Source organism: Hyperolius riggenbachi, chromosome 1 (genome assembly GCF_040937935.1).
Source record: "Hyperolius riggenbachi isolate aHypRig1 chromosome 1, aHypRig1.pri, whole genome shotgun sequence".
Lineage (NCBI taxonomy): Eukaryota > Metazoa > Chordata > Amphibia > Anura > Hyperoliidae > Hyperolius > Hyperolius riggenbachi.
Window position 1 is genome coordinate 94,792,465 of NC_090646.1, and position 19,343 is coordinate 94,811,807.

The 19,343-nt window shown below is 42.7% G+C and overlaps 1 protein-coding gene across 5 annotated transcripts in view; it reads right to left on the bottom strand.

Moving 5' to 3' along the window:
- Positions 1–19,343, bottom strand: part of JAKMIP1 (janus kinase and microtubule interacting protein 1) — a 213,712-nt gene that overhangs the window by 132,020 nt on the left and 62,349 nt on the right. For all 5 annotated transcript variants that reach the window (XM_068277104.1, XM_068277088.1, XM_068277079.1 and 2 more), the window contains exons 2-3: positions 12,750–13,044; positions 7,750–8,244 (exon numbers count right to left, since the gene is read on the bottom strand). In XM_068277104.1, coding sequence (XP_068133205.1) covers positions 7,750–8,244; positions 12,750–12,878 — 624 coding nt within the window. In that variant the 5' untranslated portion in view covers positions 12,879–13,044. The remainder of the gene's footprint in view (positions 1–7,749; positions 8,245–12,749; positions 13,045–19,343) is intronic.

The window sequence follows — 19,343 nt, forward strand, 5'->3', positions numbered from 1 at the left end:
GGAAAGACTGCTACTTGTAAATTAGCATTGTTAATGGAAATGACTGCTTCGGGCTGCTCGCACACAGAAAATAACAGATGTCCGGCCCTGAATTTGCTCAAACTGTAATTTTCCAGTTATACTGTAAAATAGCTGTAGAAAAAGATGCCAGATGGCTGCCTTAATGCGTTATAAAATATGCGGGCGGCACATCTCAGCACTGAGCAGGAAGATACCAGAAAGGTACAGTGGGGGTGTCACAGGAGTGGTGTCACGCAGGGTTAAGTGGGGCAGGACGATGCTATTGCCCGTTGTTCAACCAAACTGATCTACCAGGAAGGATCGCTGGCTGAACAGTCGGGTGGCATTTGGGTCTGCAATACTCACACTGGATGCTCGGCAGAGGCGGTTGTTATAAGCTGCCTCAGCAGAGCTTCATCTGGCGTGTGTATGGTCCTTTAGGCTCTGAAAGAAGCAGCTGTCACAACTCCTAGGCCGAACGCCTCTGCCAGGAAAATAAGGCTGAATGTATTCCCGAATGCACTGCCCTACAGACTCCATGAGGATGTGGGCACACTAGAGTCTGACTATCCAGCATATCAAAAATGCCAAATCTAACTTAAAATAAATCTAAATGGTGCTTATTTGACCTAATGTATTGCATTGCATTGAAGGAGTCTGTGCTACATTATGGAGCACTAATCTGCCTCTTCTTAACACCTTCAGAAACATGACACATGGCAATACATGTGACATTATGTCCCGAACAGCAAGCACTTCTGGTGTGAGGAAACCCCCAACAATACAATGCATACGAGGCAATGTCACATCTTTACAGATTTACACAGCTTAACAGCTGTTCAGCGTTTTCACTAAAAGGGGGAAATACATTGCACTGTCTGGCTGGGCGTTGTCACAGCAATTCCAGACGTTTTTAGGAGATGTTCTGAGAAAGCTACAAAGTCACCAGTTTTATCATTTCTGTTACCTCAGCATTATAGAATTGCATAGGTTAGTTCTATGGATAAGTACAACAGCTGCTCTTCAGCAGGGATGCAAGGGAAAATTAGGCTATTAAGGTGGAATGTATTGTTAATGTGGAAGGCAGAATTCCATCATTCCTCATTTAGTACGAATGATGACAACATATTCTTACTTCAGAACTCTGCTGGACATCTCTAGCCTCCAGGGAATGCAGGTGTTGCTTTATCTGCAGAAGACTGTTCATTTACTTCTGTTCCATATGTATAAGTGGACTCCATGTCTGACATGGTTATAACAAGAGGACAAGGTTACCAGGAAACAGCAAGGTTACCAGGAAGAGGCATGGGGCGAAACTGGGGAACAGTCCAGGCCCAAAGTACATTGGGGTCCCATGGTAGAGGTCATGGAAGCTGCAACCTCAAATCATCCTCAGTTCATAGAACAACCTGGATCCTGCATTACACAGAGTAGGGACACCAAGAGCCAAATATAGTGTAGTATGTACTGGTAGTTGAAATGAAGTAAGATAGAGTAAAAAGCTATACTCACAAAGCAGGGTTACCTCCAAGGCAACCATTGTATAGGCAAGTGGGGAGATTAGACCTGACCCCACTCAGGATTAAGAAGTTACTCTCCGTAGGAGGAAAAAAAATGGGGTAACACCCCTCCACCAGGGGTGGACTTAATATAGGGTAGTATGGATACAGAGGCGCCAAAAAGAATAAACAGTTAAAAACCTGAGGAAGCAGTGGTGGACTTACCTCCTACAAGCAGACAACAATTGCACTGGTTTTTCTACTGACCACATATGCTATTACTCCGTTATTGCCTGATGAAACAGGATCGAACCTGTGAAACGCGTTGCATTGTCCCCCAAAGTATGTAAATAAACTTGTACTTGTATATTTTACTTTTTAGATTCTTTTATCCTTTTGGCGCCTCTGTATCCATACTATGCTGGATCCTGCATTGTACAGTTGTGCTCACAAGTTTACATGCCCTGGCAGAATTCATAATTTCTTTACCATTTTACATAGACAAGACAGAACATTTATATCATGCTTTTCTCCTGGTGGATTCAAAGTGCCAGAGCTGTAGCCACTAGGACACGCTCTACAGGCAGTAGCAGTGTTGGAGTCTTGCCCAAGGTCTCCTAATTGAATAGGTGCTGGCTTACTGAACAGGAAGGGCCGGGATTCATACCCTGGTCTCCTGTGTCAGAGGCAGAGCCCTTTGCCAGAATAGAACATAGAAAATGAATGATAAATGAATGATAACCCAAAAAAACATTTCACTCATGGTTAGTGGTTGGCTGAAGCCATTTATTACCAAACAACGGGGTTTACTCTTTGTAAATCATTACTTTTATTAATCACTGCAGAAATAACCCAAATGATCCTGATCAAAAGTTTACATACCCTGATTATTTGGCCTGAGCTTGACACAAACGGCTTTTAATGGCTATTAAAAGGCAATCATCCTCACCTGTGATCTTTTATCTTGTGGTTAGGTATGGTCAATGAGATGCAAATCATTTTGAGTTGATGCAAAAATATGCAAATTTCATATGCAAATTTACACATCTTGAAAATGAACCAATAAAATCCTGCTGAGGTAAAATTAATTTGGTCCATTTTCAAGCTGCACAAATTTGCATTCAGGACTTGCACAATCCTGCATAAACAAGGAATAACCTACAAATAACTTCAGGTGAAATACACGACTCTCTCTAAGAAAAAAAAAGTGGTGTGGCAGATTCAAGATGCACAATAAAGAGGCACTTGAAGAAAGATGGGCTGCATGGTTGAGTTGCCAGAAGAAAGAAGTTACTACGCAAATGTGACAAAGTATCTCACTATCAATATGGCAACAGTACAAGCCTCAAACCTTCTGGCACAAAGTCATTGAGAGTGATGAGACTAAAACTGAACTTTTTGGCAACAACCATAAATGTTACATTTGGAGAGGAGTCAACAAAGCCTATGATGAAAGATACATCATTCCTACTGTGAAATGTGGTGGATTGCTGAGGTTTTGGGGTGGTGTGAGCTACAAAAGGCACATAGATTTGGTCAGAAGCGATGGCAATATGAATGCAGTAAGTTAGGATACTGGTAGGAAATTTGCACTCATCAGCCAGGGAGCTGAGCATGGGATGTACTTGGACATTCCAACAGGACGATGATCCAAAACACAAGACCAAGTCAACCTATTATTGACTACAGCAACATAAGTGAAGGTTCTGGAGTGGCCATCTCAGCCTCCTGACCTGAATATCATTGAGCCACTCTGGGTAGACCTAAAAAGGAACTGGAGGCTTTTTGCCAGGAATAATGGGCAGTTTTACCATCTGAGAAGATAAAGAGCCTCATGCACAACTACCACAAAAAAAAAAAAAAAAAAAAAAAAAAAAGGACTTCAAGCTGTCATTGTTGTAAAAGGAGGCAATACATGGTATTAAAATCTGGTGCATGTAAACCTTGGCTCAGGATCATTTAGGTTGTCCATATAGGGATTACGATTTAAAAATGTGTTTGACAATAAATGGCTTCTGCCAACCATCAACTATGAATGAAAGAAAAGTTTTAGTGTTATTCCTCTCATATGAAGAATGGTTAAAGGGGAACTGAAGTAAGAGGTATACGGAGGCTGCCATATTTATTTCCTTTTAATCAATACCAGTTGCCTGGCAGCCCTGCTGGTCTATTTCTCTGCAGTAGTACCCGAATAACACCAGCAACAAGCATGCAGCTAGTCTTGTCAGATCTGACTTTAAAGTCTGAAACACCTGATCTGCTGCATGCTTGATCAGGGGCTATGGCTAATAGTATTAGAGGCAGAGGGCCAGCAGGGCTGCCAGGCAACTGGTATTGCTTAAAAGGAAATAAACATGGCAGCCTCCATATACCTCTCTCTTCAGTTCCCCTTTAAGAAATTATACATTCTGCCAGGGTATGTAAACTTATGAGCACAAACAGTACTGGGGGATATTGTGGCTGCATTAGATCAAACATTGAAGATGTGTTTGCCTTTATGCATGAAAAGCACTTCAGCATCAGTACAGTAGTAAAATGTAAGGGGCCACGAGATCATTATTTCACAGGGACCCAGTCTTATGTGAAACCATCTCTGGCAGGAAGGCAGCTCTGCCTCTGACAGAGCGACCCGTCTCCTAACAGCTGGAATGGTTCCTTTCATTCCGGTAGCCGGAGGCAGTGACGATGCACTTTGCTGCTGGCATGAAATATAACTCATGCCTCAGTATTTCCAACAGCCCATCGCAGTGACAGGAGAGGCTGCGGAGACCTGGCGCTGTCATTTCTGAAACTGCATCATGGTCATCCTGTGCCTTCATGTTTGATACAAACAGGAATTGATGCAATTTAATTTTTACAAGTGATGAACATTACCGGAATAACCTTAAGCAGACAAATACTAACGGTTGTGACAATAAGGTGTTCCTGGGTAATGGTAAAGAGGGAAGTTTCAGGTACCCATGTTAAAGTAATCCAGTGGTGGGCCTCTGTATCTGTTAGTAAGGTGCATATGAGAAAGCCTTACTACCTCAGAAGCACTTGCGTGTCCCACAAACAAAAAAACTCTATTGAGCCCCCATAATGATAATAGAACCATTTACTGACTTCCCTCCCCACCAGACAGCTGACTGCCCTGAGTATTGTTACAGAGGCCCTCTACTGACAGAGTACTGGGCGGGGCACATCATGGATGGGAGGAAGCCACACGCTGAGACAGACTAGAGCTTAGCACAGCTCAAGGCAATGGCATGCATTGAGGGAGTGAAAGCTGCATAGTATATAGAGCCATCAATTGACTGTTGCGCAAGCATAAAACTAGGGCCTTACCATTCAGCTATAGCCCATGCCAGTGTTCACCATGTTTAGGAATGGGAATGTTCAAAGACCTTTTTGTTAAAGCAAAACTCATGTACCAATGATGCTTTAGTAGTCCAATGCTGCAGACAAACTAACATTATGTACAAACGCCTTGATTAAGTGATGTCAAATAATTATACATCACTTCCTGGAGCCCTTCAGACACTTCCTGCAGCACAGATTTCTACAGCTGTAGGCGGTCATAAATGCAGAAATTCAGTCTCTGCTCCTCCCTCCTGAAGTCTAAATGATGCTCACCTCATCACTAAGATGTCAGAAAAACCTCTCTGAATGAAAGTGAATGTCAGTGGAGAGAAACTGGTTCATGTGTGCCTAGCTGTGCTAATAGATTTTCTCAAGCAAATCATTTGGTTCAGTACTCCATAATCTGATGAGTCTGATCAGTCTTACATACTCCATAATCTGGGGGTCTTCTCCAGGGAAGCGGGAAAAAAGGGCGCAGGCCGCTAGTGGACAAAAAGGGCGCCGCCATTCACTCTCATAATAAATAACGTTTAATGGGCGCCGAGCAGGAAAAAAGGGCACAGGACATAAATAACGTTTACAAACGGCGCCAGGAGATTTTTAATGATTTATAAGTGTGCTTGTGGTGATTTACGTTTATAAAATGCACCCGTGCCGAATAACGTTTATAAAAATCCTAAACATCTTATTTAACTAATTAAAACATTATTTAAAGTTGTATCCCTTACTGTTTGTAAAACATTATTATTCACAAAATAAAGCGATCAGTACGTAACGTAAATTGCAAAATATTTTTTGCATCCACAATTAGTAAAACATTATTATCCACATAATAAAGGGGGGTCTTAGGTTTAGGCACCACCAGGGGGGTCTTAGGTTTAGGCACCACCAGGGGGGTCTTAGGTTTAGGCACCAACAGGGGGGTCTTAGGTTTAGGCACCAACAGGGGGGTCTTAGGTTTAGGCACCGGTACAGGGAGGGTTCAGGCACCGGTACAGGGAGGGTTCTGTGTAAGAGTAGGCTTAGGTATAGTTTTAGTAAAATTTTAGTAATAATTACTAATGTTTTACAACACTTATTACGAACGTAGTTATATTTATATCATCGTTATAAAGAATATTTTCAGATTTTATTATAAGAACAAACCGTAAATGAAGGTTATTCACAATAATATAGAATTATAACAATTAAACATATATTATTGTTTTTTTAATAAACGTAATTATAAGTTTAACTTTAGAAACAGGGAAGATTAACGTTTTCACAATTTCCGATTTCATAAACATTATTTAATGATTTATAATTTTGTTAAACATTATTTGTAAACGAAATATAGCACACTATTTTTATAAACCCTATTAATGATTAATTCTTATTTAGAGTTTACACCCCGCGCCCTTTTTGTCCGGGCGCCCTTTTTGTACGTACGCCTTCTCCAGACCCACTTCCACCATATCTACATCACAACAGCTACTTTTGTAAAAGAAGGTGAATGCTAAAGAAGGAAGTCCTCCCCTGACTGCCCTAAGTGTGGTACTTCAGAACCTACAGTATATCACCTTCACACACTGTCGGATTGTTGTACAATAAGATGGGATGCTAAATAGAGTTAGATGCCAAATTAGGTCTCCTGGGTAGAATGTATGACAAGTCTGTGCAAAAGCCTACAAAGGCATTCATAGCAAACACTTTTTTTGTGCTAGTCAAGAGAATGCTCTGACCTGGTTTTCGGTCGCTACCCCAACTCTCTCCAACCGGAAGAGGATTGATAGAGCACTCCCATACAAAAAGTTGGTTCAGACACATAGAAAAGTAGAATATTGGACTGTGTTAGCTATCAGTAAATGCAAGATGTTTTGAATCAGGGTGATACCATTTACTGGCTAACTTAAGCTGAGGGCTCAAAAGCCAAAAGCTTACTACGTGTTCTCTCCAGGCTCTTTTAGTTTCTTTTAGGTGCTCCATCTGGCTAGTTTTGGTGAGCACCCGGCTGTCATCGGCGCACCTCCTCCTATATTGTAAGCAGAGTTGTGCAGAGAAGCGCTGGCTCTGCATTCTCATCTTGCCCCACCCGGCTACTTTTTCATGCCACCCGGCTGGAAAAATTTTCTGGGGAGAACACGGTTACGGTTATATATTTTAACAGAGGCAGGCATAGGCCATGCAGCTGCACCACAGTTAGGGCATGATTATTCTGCAGGCCCTTCTCTGTGCATTTCTCTGAAACCAGGAGGAAAAGTAATATTTGCTTGTGGCCCAGTTACACGCAAGTATGAAATGTGTGCTACATTAACACAGTGCCTACAGAATAGAACCTAGATCCATGTGCTTTCCTGTCACCGACATTATTCGTAGCCAACCATAATCTGTTATGATTATGGCCACTCACATGAGGCCCCTTCATTTATGCTGCACAGGAGCCCACTGTTGGCTGTGTCTGCCACTGATTTTTAAGTTGGCCAATAAATGGTATCATCCTGATTCAAAACTTCTTAGACATAGAAAAATACTAGTTCAATTGCATAAAATGTGGGACAGATGGGCTTCCCGTTCATCTGCTTGTAGACCAGGAATGGAAATTAAGGGGGTTTGGTGTGCATATCCTGACCTGGTTATCACAGATTCCCCAACCTGTCCCTCTGGGTATGCCATGCAGCACTCTGTAACTTCAACATGTACCACGAAATACTGACCGCCTTCTGCAATTACAACAAACATGCACCTTATTTGCCCTGAGATTGCACAATGATATAATACTGATAGTATACCATCTAGCATACCGTACCTGTCTGCTGAATCTGCCATAATGTGTCAACATCATCTTTAACTATGTTAGCCTGTACTGTTAAATTGAGAAAAAAATATTTTGGTTTAAAGAAGAAGAAAAAAAAAATAAGTCCTTCCTTACCAGTCTACGGATATCCCTCTCGCTCTCCCGCTTTATCCGTGTGATCTCATCCTGGTGGGTTTGATACGCTATTCGCAAATCTGACGCCTTCATTTTATCCGCCTGCATAACATTATTCAGTGTCTCCTCCAATTGTTTTTTGCCCCCTTTTAATTCCAGGATCTCCTGCTGTAATTTAATACGTTCACTATCAAAAGACCTTCTGGCTTCTTCGCGGGCCTCATTCAATAGAGCCGATTTAACTTTGTCCGCTGCCCCGTCCCTTAACACATTGAGGGTGGATTGTAGCCGCTGGATCTCGCCATCTTTAATTTTCACCACACGGGCTACATCGAGTTCATGTTGGCGAATGAGGGCCTCCCGGACTGACTGAAGCTCCTTCATCTTCTCCTCATGGAGCTTGGCCTTCAGCTCAGAAACATAGGCAGTATGTCTACGCTGCTCCTGCTCCCGATCCTGCTTTACATCTTGCAGCTTTTCTCGTAGTTTAGTCACCTACACAAAGGACAAACAACAATGAAACACCAAGAAAAGAGGCAGGTGGAACAAGAATTAAAGAAAGAGCGTGGCTACAATCAGGTCTGACTCTGCCATCAAGGCCCATTGTTCCTAAAAACCCAGTTCTAGGGGTAAAGGTGGCCATACACCATGCAGTCTTGACTGTACAATCTTGCCACATGTAACACCTTCACCCCTCCTCTGGAATCCTGTGTCACAACACATCCATCATTCTCCATCCTTTGAGATCTTAAAATCCCCCTAAAAACTCACTTTGTTCGACAAGCATATACTCTACCTTAGGCCATTCTCCCTTTGATCTAAGGCCAAGTTGCACTCCTACTAGATATCCTGAAAACACATTCAATGTAGGTATGATCAGGGCCGGCGCTACCATAGAGGCAAAGGAGGCAGCTGCCCCAGGGCCCCCAGAGCTTGTAGGGGCCCCCAGTGGCTACAAGAGGGGAAAAAAATTCAAATCGACCTTATAGTTCCTTAAAAAAATCGATTTTAAAAAGTTTCAAAGGAAAAAAAAATACACATTTAAAAACCAGCTGACTTTAATGATTAATAGCAATTCCACCTTAAATTCTAAAAACCCTACATTTGCAGGATATGTTAAGGAGATCATTGGGAATAAGAGGAAAAAACAATTTTTCAAAAAGACCTTATAGTTTTTGAGAAAATCGATTTTAAAGTTTCAAAGGAAAACAGTATACTTTTAAATGCGGTAAAAGTCACTTTACACGGTAGTGTAATTTTACATGTATCAAAAGAAAGAGCAATAAATTTCCTGACGGGGTTTCCAGGGGGTCCATACGCAGCCGCAGCGCTTTGGCCAGGGATCGCTATACAGCCGCAATATGGCTGTATGAAGATCCCAGGCATTTTTTTTTCCTATTTTCCCAATTTTTTTTTTTTTTTTATGTTTAGAGTGTCGGAATTTTTTTTTTAATTATGTGGGGTACCCTTCCTGAAACTTTTTAACTCCTTGTCCCCCATGCAGGCTGGGATAGCCAGAATGTGGAGCTCCGACCGATTGGGGCTTCACACCCTGACTATACCAGCTGCAAAAAAGGTCCCCTAATGCCGATCTTTGCTCCGGGGTATCTGTTGGGGAAGGGGGGGGGGGGGCAGGTTTATTTTGCCCTGGGGCCCCATTGTTGCTTAAACCGGCCCTGGGTATGATTAATGTATACTACCACTCCGCTTGTAAGCTCGCAAGGGCAGGGCTCTTTCAACTTTTTGTGCCTTGGAATTTGTTATAAATTTTATTCATCGTGCTACTTTTGTCACGGTAATTACCAATTCTGTATTTTGAACAAACTCTGTATTTTGTATATTGGTGAATACCATTCTATTATATTATTATGTACCCCATGTATGTTTTACTTTGTACAGCACTAAGGAATAAGCTGGCACGTTTTAATAATAATAATAATAATAATAATAATAATAATAATAATGTACTTAGTATAAGGGCAACAAATCGAGAATACACGGCACAGTTTATTATGGTTTATAAAAGCACCAAGATATTCTATGGCGCAGTAGAGTAAAAAACAAACATGAGGTACAGAATACAAACAGTGGTATACACAAAATATGGACAATGGTACAAAATACAGAATTGGTACACATAGTAATTACAGTGACATATCTAGGTGAAAAAAAAATGTAAAATCTAATGGTATGGGGGGAGGGGGGGTAGTATAAAATATTTATAACTGGAGGAAGTTTGTTTGTAGGTTATATTTAGCACGGCTCAAAAGTTGGCCATGGGTTGAGGGGGAATGGTGTAAGTTAGAGTGTATGCTTGTCAGAAAAAGTGACGGAGCGTTTAAAGATTTCAAAGGGTGGAGAGTACGGATGCGTTTTGGAAGGGTACTCCAAACGAGGGATGAGGCTTGCGAGAAATCTGGTATAGGTGAATGCAAGGAGGAGAGTTTAGAAGAGAACAGAAGCCAGCTGCTTGCAGAGCAGAGGTTGGGGTGGTATCTGGAAACGAGCGAGGAGACATACAAAGAAGAGAGAATGTGGTGAGCTTTGCAGGTAAGAGTTTGAAGTGGATCCTCTGGTTAAATTGTTTAGATAAGTTCTCATGCTACATAAACATATTAAGATGTATGACCAGATTTATACCACCAGCTGCAGGACAGAGCAGGGAGGTCTTTTGGAATATCCACAATAAATGAAAGGTGCTTCTTTTATTGGTTTGTACTGGAGACAAGTTATGGAGTTATTGGGCAGCCAAAAGAAAAAATGGGCACACTGGATTTGTGGAGAGAACAGCCCACAATGCCACAGTGCTCCCTGTGATGCTCTGGGTTTCTTTTTAAGTTAAAAAATATGAAGACTAAAGGGAAAAAAATGCATTGCAAAGCGAGAAGTTAAAAAATAGAAGCGAGATCAAGAATTGATTGAAATTCCTCGTGTAATTTGTTCATATTGTTTGACCAGCAATCAGCCTGCGCATAATCATCTTTACTACTGGCAGACATGGGGAAAAAAAAAAAAAAAAACAGACAGCGCCTTTATAACTACACTCACTTACAATGGGATAGGCTAAACATTTTATTTTTTTATAGACGTACATATGCATAGAGAGAGATACTGGTTGCTTGGCAGTTGGAAACGGTCATTATTCCCCACAATGTAACAAAGCTCCCACAGTGTGATGTCATGACCTAGGTCATAACATCACACTGTGGGAGGGGTTTCACCACATTCAGCCATACAGATCTATTCGAGAATAAGCAACTTTTTCTAAATGGAAAGAGGGCATCAGCTACGGATTGAGATGAAGTTCAATCCTTGGCTACAGTTCCTCTAAGACGGTTGGTTACTGACTTATTCTCTATGTCAACCTTATTTCAAGTGTATCCAACATCTGAAAATGTAGTGCTCATCTTCTCTCTTCTTAGTTTGAGCCACAGTTTCAGGTTTCTAAGATACATTAGAAAGGAAATAAGGAATTAGAGGTCCGGGGCCCCTAGCCATCGTGCGAACCAATCATGTGTTTTAAAATAAGGAATTTGCCAGCAATAATAGTTATTCCTTTCATACAGAGACCCATTTATCTGCAGATATAATGGGGCTAAGCATTAGATCAGGGGGGAATTATTAGTTTTGTTGCCAAAGCCGCTAATATTTATATTTCATTCCCCAACCTGCATAAAGACACTGCAGTACTATCAATTCCCTCTATTAGGAGGCAAGACTTCTGCCCCACTGGTACTAGTAAATGTAGGCTGGGAACTATGGTTACAAGAAAAAGAAAGAAAAAGAAAAAAAAAAAGAAAGAAAAGTGATCGCGACTATTTTGCAGCAATTTTAATTTAAGTGGGAGCGTAAAAAAAAAAAAAAAAAAAAAAAAAATTGAAAAGCACTCTGCTGTGTGACAGGGCACATAAACTGGAAACCAAATGGTAAAAAAATAAAAACAAAAAAAAATCATAGGCACCAGCAAGGTTAAAATATAAGCTGGAAAAAGAGGTAGAGGTGCACTACAAGACAAGTAATTTCTGTGCAAAGCTGTGCTAATGGTTTGGGCACCGCCTTAGGCCATAATGAGAATTACGGCTATAGCAGCGCTCGGTGACTAATCTAGGCGCTAGCGATTGCAGGAGCTCAAATTGGCGGGGGGAGGGAAGTTAATTTGGTCACCGGCTACAACATTAAAGGATACCAGATGTCAAAAAATCCTGAGCAGCGCAGTATGTCCGGTAGAAGTCAGGAGAGTCATCTGACTTGCGGAGAAGACCGGGAAGGATTACAGTAGAACGGCGGCTGACTGAGGGGAACGGAAGGAGCAGTAAGTAGAAGCTCTCGGCCAGCGATAGATATGACAGCTTAATCTCTCCTCTTGCGTGCGCACAATCGCGTTGGGAGTGGAAATGGCAGGTGGCGTAAATCCTACACCGCATCTGAGTTACTCAGCCATAAGTACGGTGTAGGATTTACGCTGCCTGGTCCCGAGAAGGTTAAACAATTATATACTCCAAAAGCTACGCCACGTTTTGGGGGAGCAACCCGCTTCCTCAGGGACAAACCGGAGTATCTGCACAAGGATAATTAAGCGCTTGGCACCTCCGTCATGGATTATTTTAACATCTTCTTGTTCACTCTTGGTGGAGGAGTGTTAACCCTTTTCCTTACTACAGAGAGCGACTACTTAACCCGAGTGGTTTCAGGTTTGATCTCCCCACCAGCTTCTAGAGTGGTTGCCTTTGGCGTAACCCTGTTTTGTGAGTATTACTCCCTTTGGCAAACCCTAAAACTTCCTGTTACATTAACCACTTCGGTACCAGCGGTTTCTGGCCCCTTAACAGAGACCCCTGGTATGAAAAACGGAGCCTACCTACATCATGCTGCATAGGTTCACTGCTACTGCCGATCACGCTGCTCGCCCTGCTGTCGCTAAAACAATGCTAGAATAATTCTCAGAAGTGATCGAATATTTGGCCATTCAGAAATATGAAGGGTTTCCGGATAGGACGTACCTTATTCTTCTCCTGCTGATGCTCAATCTGGATCTGAGTAAGTTTAGCTCGGAGTTCCTCGTTAGCAGTCTGGAAAGCCTCCATTTCCCCTTCGCTCCTGTCTCCTCTGGCGCGAGTCTTCTTTGACATGATTCTCTCAATTATTTGTGCACCTCATAAAACCAATTATCTCCAATTCCCAATGTGTCTTCTTTGGCATTTGAAAATGAAAAAAAAAAAAAAAAAATCTCAACCGTTTTTTAATTCAGAGTTCCCATTTATTCGGTTCTTAGCCATCCTCCTTTTCTCTTGTCACCTAGGGGAAAAGGGAGACACAGGAGACATTAACCACGATTATTTAGCAGGTTTATACCGCCCTCTGTGTCCCCGCTGGAGACTTCTCTCACTGATATTTTGGTTACAGTTCCTCTTTAAAGGACCACTCCAGCTTTAAAAAAAAAAAAAAAAAAAAAAGGTAAGCAGTTCAAAATTGGACAGCACCGACAGGTTTTGGACTAGTCCATCTCCTCGTAGGGTAAGCTCAGGGTTTTCTTTGATTTCAAAAGCATTTCCTGAATGCCAGTTGCTAAGTCTAACTGTCAAAATAGTGTGCAAGTGCCAAGTGAGTAGGGAGGCTCGATGGTCTCTTACTATTTTGGAAGTTAAACTGCCGTTCAGGAAATGCTGTTGAAAACAAAAGTAAAAACCCCAAAAATCCCCCATTGAGGAGAAAGATTGGCCAAAAAGCTGTCGGTTCTCTCAGCTTTTAATTGATTACTTTTTTGCTGGAGTGGTCCTTTAATATCGATTTATAATAGGATTTAGTCAGAGTTTGCCCATTGTACAAGCTTTCCTCTCCCTGAATTGCCTTCTGAAATGTATTACAGCTGGCAACATCCTTAGTAGTGGCAAGTGATCGCTGTAGAATGGTTTCTTTACTCAGAGTTCTAAAGCCAGAACAAATACATAGCTGGTCTCCCACAATACTCGGGGAAGGGGGAGTTGGAATCCCACAGAATAAAACAGCCTAGGCCAAGCCTCAGTGGGAGGGTGGGGCTATATACCAATATACATCTGGGAAGTGTTTCTGATGCTGAAACCAGGATATTTACGGATTAAGTGGGTATCCTGAATAATTTATTGCGTTCTACTATATGTCGTTACAGTTCCTCTTTAACCACCTTAGCGGTATGGACGAGCTCAGCTCGTCCATTACCGCCAGAGGGTGCCGCTCAGGCCCTGCTGGGCCGATTTTGATCAAATAAAGAGCAGCACACGCAGCCGGCACTTTGCCAGCCGCGTGTGCTGCCCGATCGCCGCCGCTGTGCGGCGATCCGCCGCGAGCAGCGGCGAAAGAGGGTCCCCCCAGCCGCCTGAGCCCTGCGCAGCCGGAACAAATAGTTCAGGCCAGCGCTAAGGGCTGGATCGGAGGCGGCTGACGTCAGGACGTCGGCTGACGTCCATGACGTCACTCCGCTCGTCGCCATGGCGACGAAGTAAACAAAACACGGAAGGCCGCTCATTGCGGCCTTCCGTGTTACTTTTGGCCGCCGGAGGCGATCAGAAGAACGCCTCCGGAGCGCCATCTAGTGAGCTTTCATGCAGCCAACTTTCAGTTGGCTGCATGAAATAGTTTTTTTTTTATTTAAAAAAAACCCTCATGCAGCTGCCCTGGCGATCTTAATAGAACGCCAGGGTGGTTAATCAGGACATTGGTTTGCATGGCTGATGGCAACACAGGATTTGGGGAAGCTAAAAAGCAACAATGTGTTGCAGTAAGCCATTTACAAGACATCATTTTGCATTGTAACATCAAAGGCCATTAGGCCCAAAATAGATCTGAGAAGCCAGCTAAGGGACACCTCATATCAATAGCAATTTTCTCCACTCACAACTCCAAAGCCAATCCATATTTAACTGGCTGTTTGCAGGAAAAGCACAACAGGCATATGGATTCAGAACTGAGAAAGGTTCCAGCTAATGCCTTGGAATTTGTTTTTGGTAGGGGAGTGAGGGGGTTAATATTTATTTCCATTTAACCACTTAATGACATGCTGACTTTTAAAATTGTCCTGCTAGAGCCTCTTAATGGCTCCAGGACGTTTTTATAAGTCAGACAGTGCTGCTGCCGCTGTGCACGTGCGTGCACGCTCCCGCGGGTGCACGTGCATCCCCGTGCACATGCAGATTGTGAAAAAAAAAAAACACCCAAAAAAAAAATACACCTTTGCTTCCAAACGATATATTGTCACCATACTTTGTACTAGAGACATAATTAAAATGTTGTGATAACCAGGACAAATGGGCAGATAAAATGTGTGGGTTTTATGCACAGTAGCAGTGTTTATTTTAAAACCATAGGGGATGAAATTGGAAAAATTGTGTATTTTTTCATTTTTTCCTTGTATTTCCCTTTAAAATGCATAGAAAATAAAGTAATTACTGAAAACAAATATCAACCCCCCAAAGCCCAATTTGTTGTGAAAAAAACAAGACATAGATCATTTCATTGTCATTAGTATTGATTAAGTTCAATTCTTGGTCGGAGTTTCTCTTTAAAGGAAACCTGAGATGAGAAGGATATGGAGGCTGTCATATTTATTTCCTTTCAAACAATACCAGTTTCCTGGCAGTCCTCCTGATCCTGTGTCTCTAATACTTTTAGCCATAGACCCTGAACAGGCATGCAGCAGATCAGGTACTCTGACTCAGGTTGTACTGGATTAGCCATATGCTTGTTCCAGGGTTTTGACACTACGTATGCCAGAAGATCAACAGGGCTGCAAGGCAACTGGTATGGTTTACAAGGAAATAAATATGGCAGCCTCCATATCCTTCTCATCTTGGGTTCCCTTTAAAAGGACAGGTGGTGATAAAAAAAAAAAAAAAAAAAAACTAGATCTACCTACCTGGGGCTTCCTCCAGCCGCTGGCAGCCTGTCTGTCCCTTGCCACAGCTCCGGTGTCCCCTCTGTTGCAGATGCCGACCACGGCAGGTCGGCATCTTCTGCACCTGCGCAGAACGTTCCAGGTCACGTGAGTGTAGCCACGCACTCACAGGTGCAGTAGATGCCGACCAGGCGAGGTTGGCATCTCCAAAGGAGGGGATGCCGGGACACCGGAGCTGCGGCGAGGGACAGACAGGCTACCAGGGGCTGGAGGAAGCCCCAGGTACAGTGGTTTGCAAAAGTATTCGGCCCCTTTGAAGTTTTCCCCATTTTGTCACATTACTGCCACAAACATGAATCAATTTTATTGGAATTCCACATGAAAGACCAATACAGAGTGGTGTACACGTGAGAAGTGGAACGAAAATCATACATGATTCCAAACATTTTTTTTACAAATAAATAACTGCAAAGTGGGGTGTGCATAATTATTCAGGTCCCTTTGGTCTGAGTGCAGTCAGTTGCCCACAGACATTGCCTGATGAGTGCTAATGACTAAATAGAGTGCACCTGTGTGTAATCTAATGTCAGTACAAATACAGCTGCCCTTTGACAGCCTCAAAAGGTTGTCTAAGAGAATATTGGGAGCATCACCACCATGAAGTCCAAAGAACACACCAGACAGGTCAAGGATAAAGTTATTGAGAAATTTAAAGCAGGCTTAGGCTACAAAAAGATTTCCAAAGCCTTGAACATCCCACGGAGCACTGTTCAAGCGATCATTCAGAAATGGAAGGAGTATGGCACAACTGTATACCTACCAAGACAAGGCCGTCCACCTAAACTCACAGGCCGAACAAGGAGAGCGCTGATCAGAAATGCATTCAAGAGGCCCATGGTGACTCTGGATGAGCTGCAGAGATCTACAGCTCAGGTGGGGGAAATCTGTCCATAGGACAATTATTAGTCGTGCACTGAACAAAGTTGGCCTTTATGGAAGAATGGCAAGCAGAAAGCCATTGTTAACAGAAATGGAATTGTCAAACAACAGAAGGTCAAGTCCTGGACAGAGGCGATCTGACCAGGACTTGACCTTCTAATGTTTTCTCCGTTCTGATTGCCTGATGAAGCGGGAGCTTTGCCCGTGAAACGCGTTGCATTACTTGGAGAATCCCCAATAAATAATACAGTTTATCAACGGCTCATTGGCTGGTCTGTACTCGAGGGAGGAGAGTCCACCTACATCCCTCCTTTTTAAACACTTTTTAAATATTTTATGCTTGTTGGCGCCTCTGTTGTTTGACGATTCCATTGATTAAGTCCACCCTTGGTGGAGGGGTGCATCACCATCTGTTTTTCCTGTCTACAGAGAGCGACTTTTTAATGCCTGAGTGGGGTTAGGCCATAATTCTCCCCACTTGCCGTTCCAGTGGCTACCTGTGTGGTAACCTAATTTTTTGAGTATATCAACCATCGATTTACATTTGCTTTTATTTGTCCTGACATACTACACCATATCGGGCTCTCTGTCTCATTTGTGTTTTTCATAAGCTATTGTTAACAGAGAAAGCATAAGAAGTCCCATTTGCATTTTTTTGCCACAAGCCATGTGGGGGACACAAAACATGTGGAAGGTGCTCTGGTCAGAATCATGTTTGGAATCATGTATGATTTTCGTTCCACTTCTCACGTGTACACCACTTTGTATTGGTCTTTCACAGGGAATTCCAATAAAATTGATTCATGTTTGTGGCAGTAATATGACAAAATGTGGAAAACTTCAAGGGGGCCGAATACTTTTGCAAACCACTAAGTAGATTTTTTTGCACATGTCTTTTAAGTGTACTCTGTATAAGTCTGGTGGGGGGCAAGGGAGGCACTGACTAGAAACAAATTGCTGGATTTCATTTGGAAGCTAAACAACAATAGGTATAAAAAATAAGTTTTGCTTTGGAGGTTTTTCTAGAAAAGGAAATAAACGCCTCACTCTTTCCTTCATCACTGTACAATAATTTGTTTTGAGACTTTCACGCTGCTGGTAACAGCAGGTAATTGTCTACATCCTGTTTTACAAAGATTTATGACGTAGGTGGGATTGTAATTAGTTTACTCTGTCCATCAAGCAGAACGCTGGGATTAGAGAAGCCCTTTATGTAGAAGCATCCATGGCTATACAGGTGAAGAGCAGAACAGGCCGCATTGCTCTGGTAACCAGGACTTGTTATGGACTATGGTGGAGGAAGTGTGAAGAGAAGAGGATTAGCAGCTGCTCACCTAGAAAGCAAACAATACACTGTGTGCCCATGAGGATTACCTTCATCCCTACAGGTACTGTCAATAAGATTCCGATAGTGAATCTAGATGTGAAAGCACACGTATGAGTGTTAACATGCACTCCAACACAAAAATGCCTATAATTCTCTGCGAAAGAGGCGGTTGTTATTTGAGCACACTTTACTCTAAGGCACACTGCTTGGTTCATTTCTCTCCTGTTTAGTGACTAATAAGCACTATGCAGCACTACTGGTGTCATACCTACCAGCTTTTCGAGATAAGAGGGACACTTAAGATACGCTCCAGCCACACCCATAATCAATGCATACCATAAAGATTGCATAGGAAAAATATGTTTTGTCATTCAAACCTCGCTCGTCCATTTTCCTTTATATTAACACTAGACCTTAGACTCGTTACAATAACGGGTGCTAGGCCTCGACCACTCACAACCCCTTTCCCCCCCCCTTTTGCCACCGCCGCGCACGCAATGGCCATGACGCATAACCGTGCACACACACACATACCCGCCCCACTGCCCTTGTCCTCCTGCAGTGTGTAACATCCGTGTGTCGCGCTGGCAAAAAAGCACGGACACAGGGACAGGGGACATAGGGGTTTTATTATATAGGATTAAAGTTTAGAGTCTGTTAAACACATTTTTCAACAGAAGAAAAAAAATATCTATACACACACAGATCTGTACATCAGCCCTAAAAGAGGGACAAATGAGCAAGAAAGAGGGACAGAGGGATTTGGTTCTCAAAGAGGGACTGACCCTCGGAAAGAGGGACAGTTGGGAGCTATGCTGGAGCGGTCATTGTATGTAAACTACAGCTGTTCTTTGTTGTCAACACACGCTCCCCCATACACTATAGTGTTTTCAATTTTTTTTATTAAATGTATGGGGGGGGGGGGGGGGGAATCATTCTGTTTTTGTATGGACACTCAACATTTTCAAGCATTTTCTAGTGTTAGGGCTCTTTCACACATATGGCCAATTAGCATGTTTAACTGCCCGAGTGTCGGAGTTAAAGGGACCATGTAAAAAAAAAAAAAATACAAATAAAAAAAAATAAAAAAGGGTCCCAATGAGGCTTCCCCGTCCTCTCTATAGCTTGGGGGGGGGAATCCAGCGCTGGTTTCCCCGAAAGTCCCTCGACACGGCTTTACAAGGAAGTGCAGGCAATATTTACCTACCGCAGGGGGTCGCTGCGCTGGATTGCCGGGAAACCAGAGGACAGGGGAAGCCTCGTTAGGATCCAGAAGCTTCCCCCTCCTGCGGCAAGTATCCCCAAGAGGGTTTTTTTCTTTCATTATAGGTTTTCTTTAAAGGACAACATAAGTGAGAGGGATATGGGATACGGATCAGCAAAAATCTCTTTTGGTTCTTGACATGCGGAGGCCATTCGGGTGCCACCTCTGACGAGGCTCTAGCGTGTGTATGGCCCCCC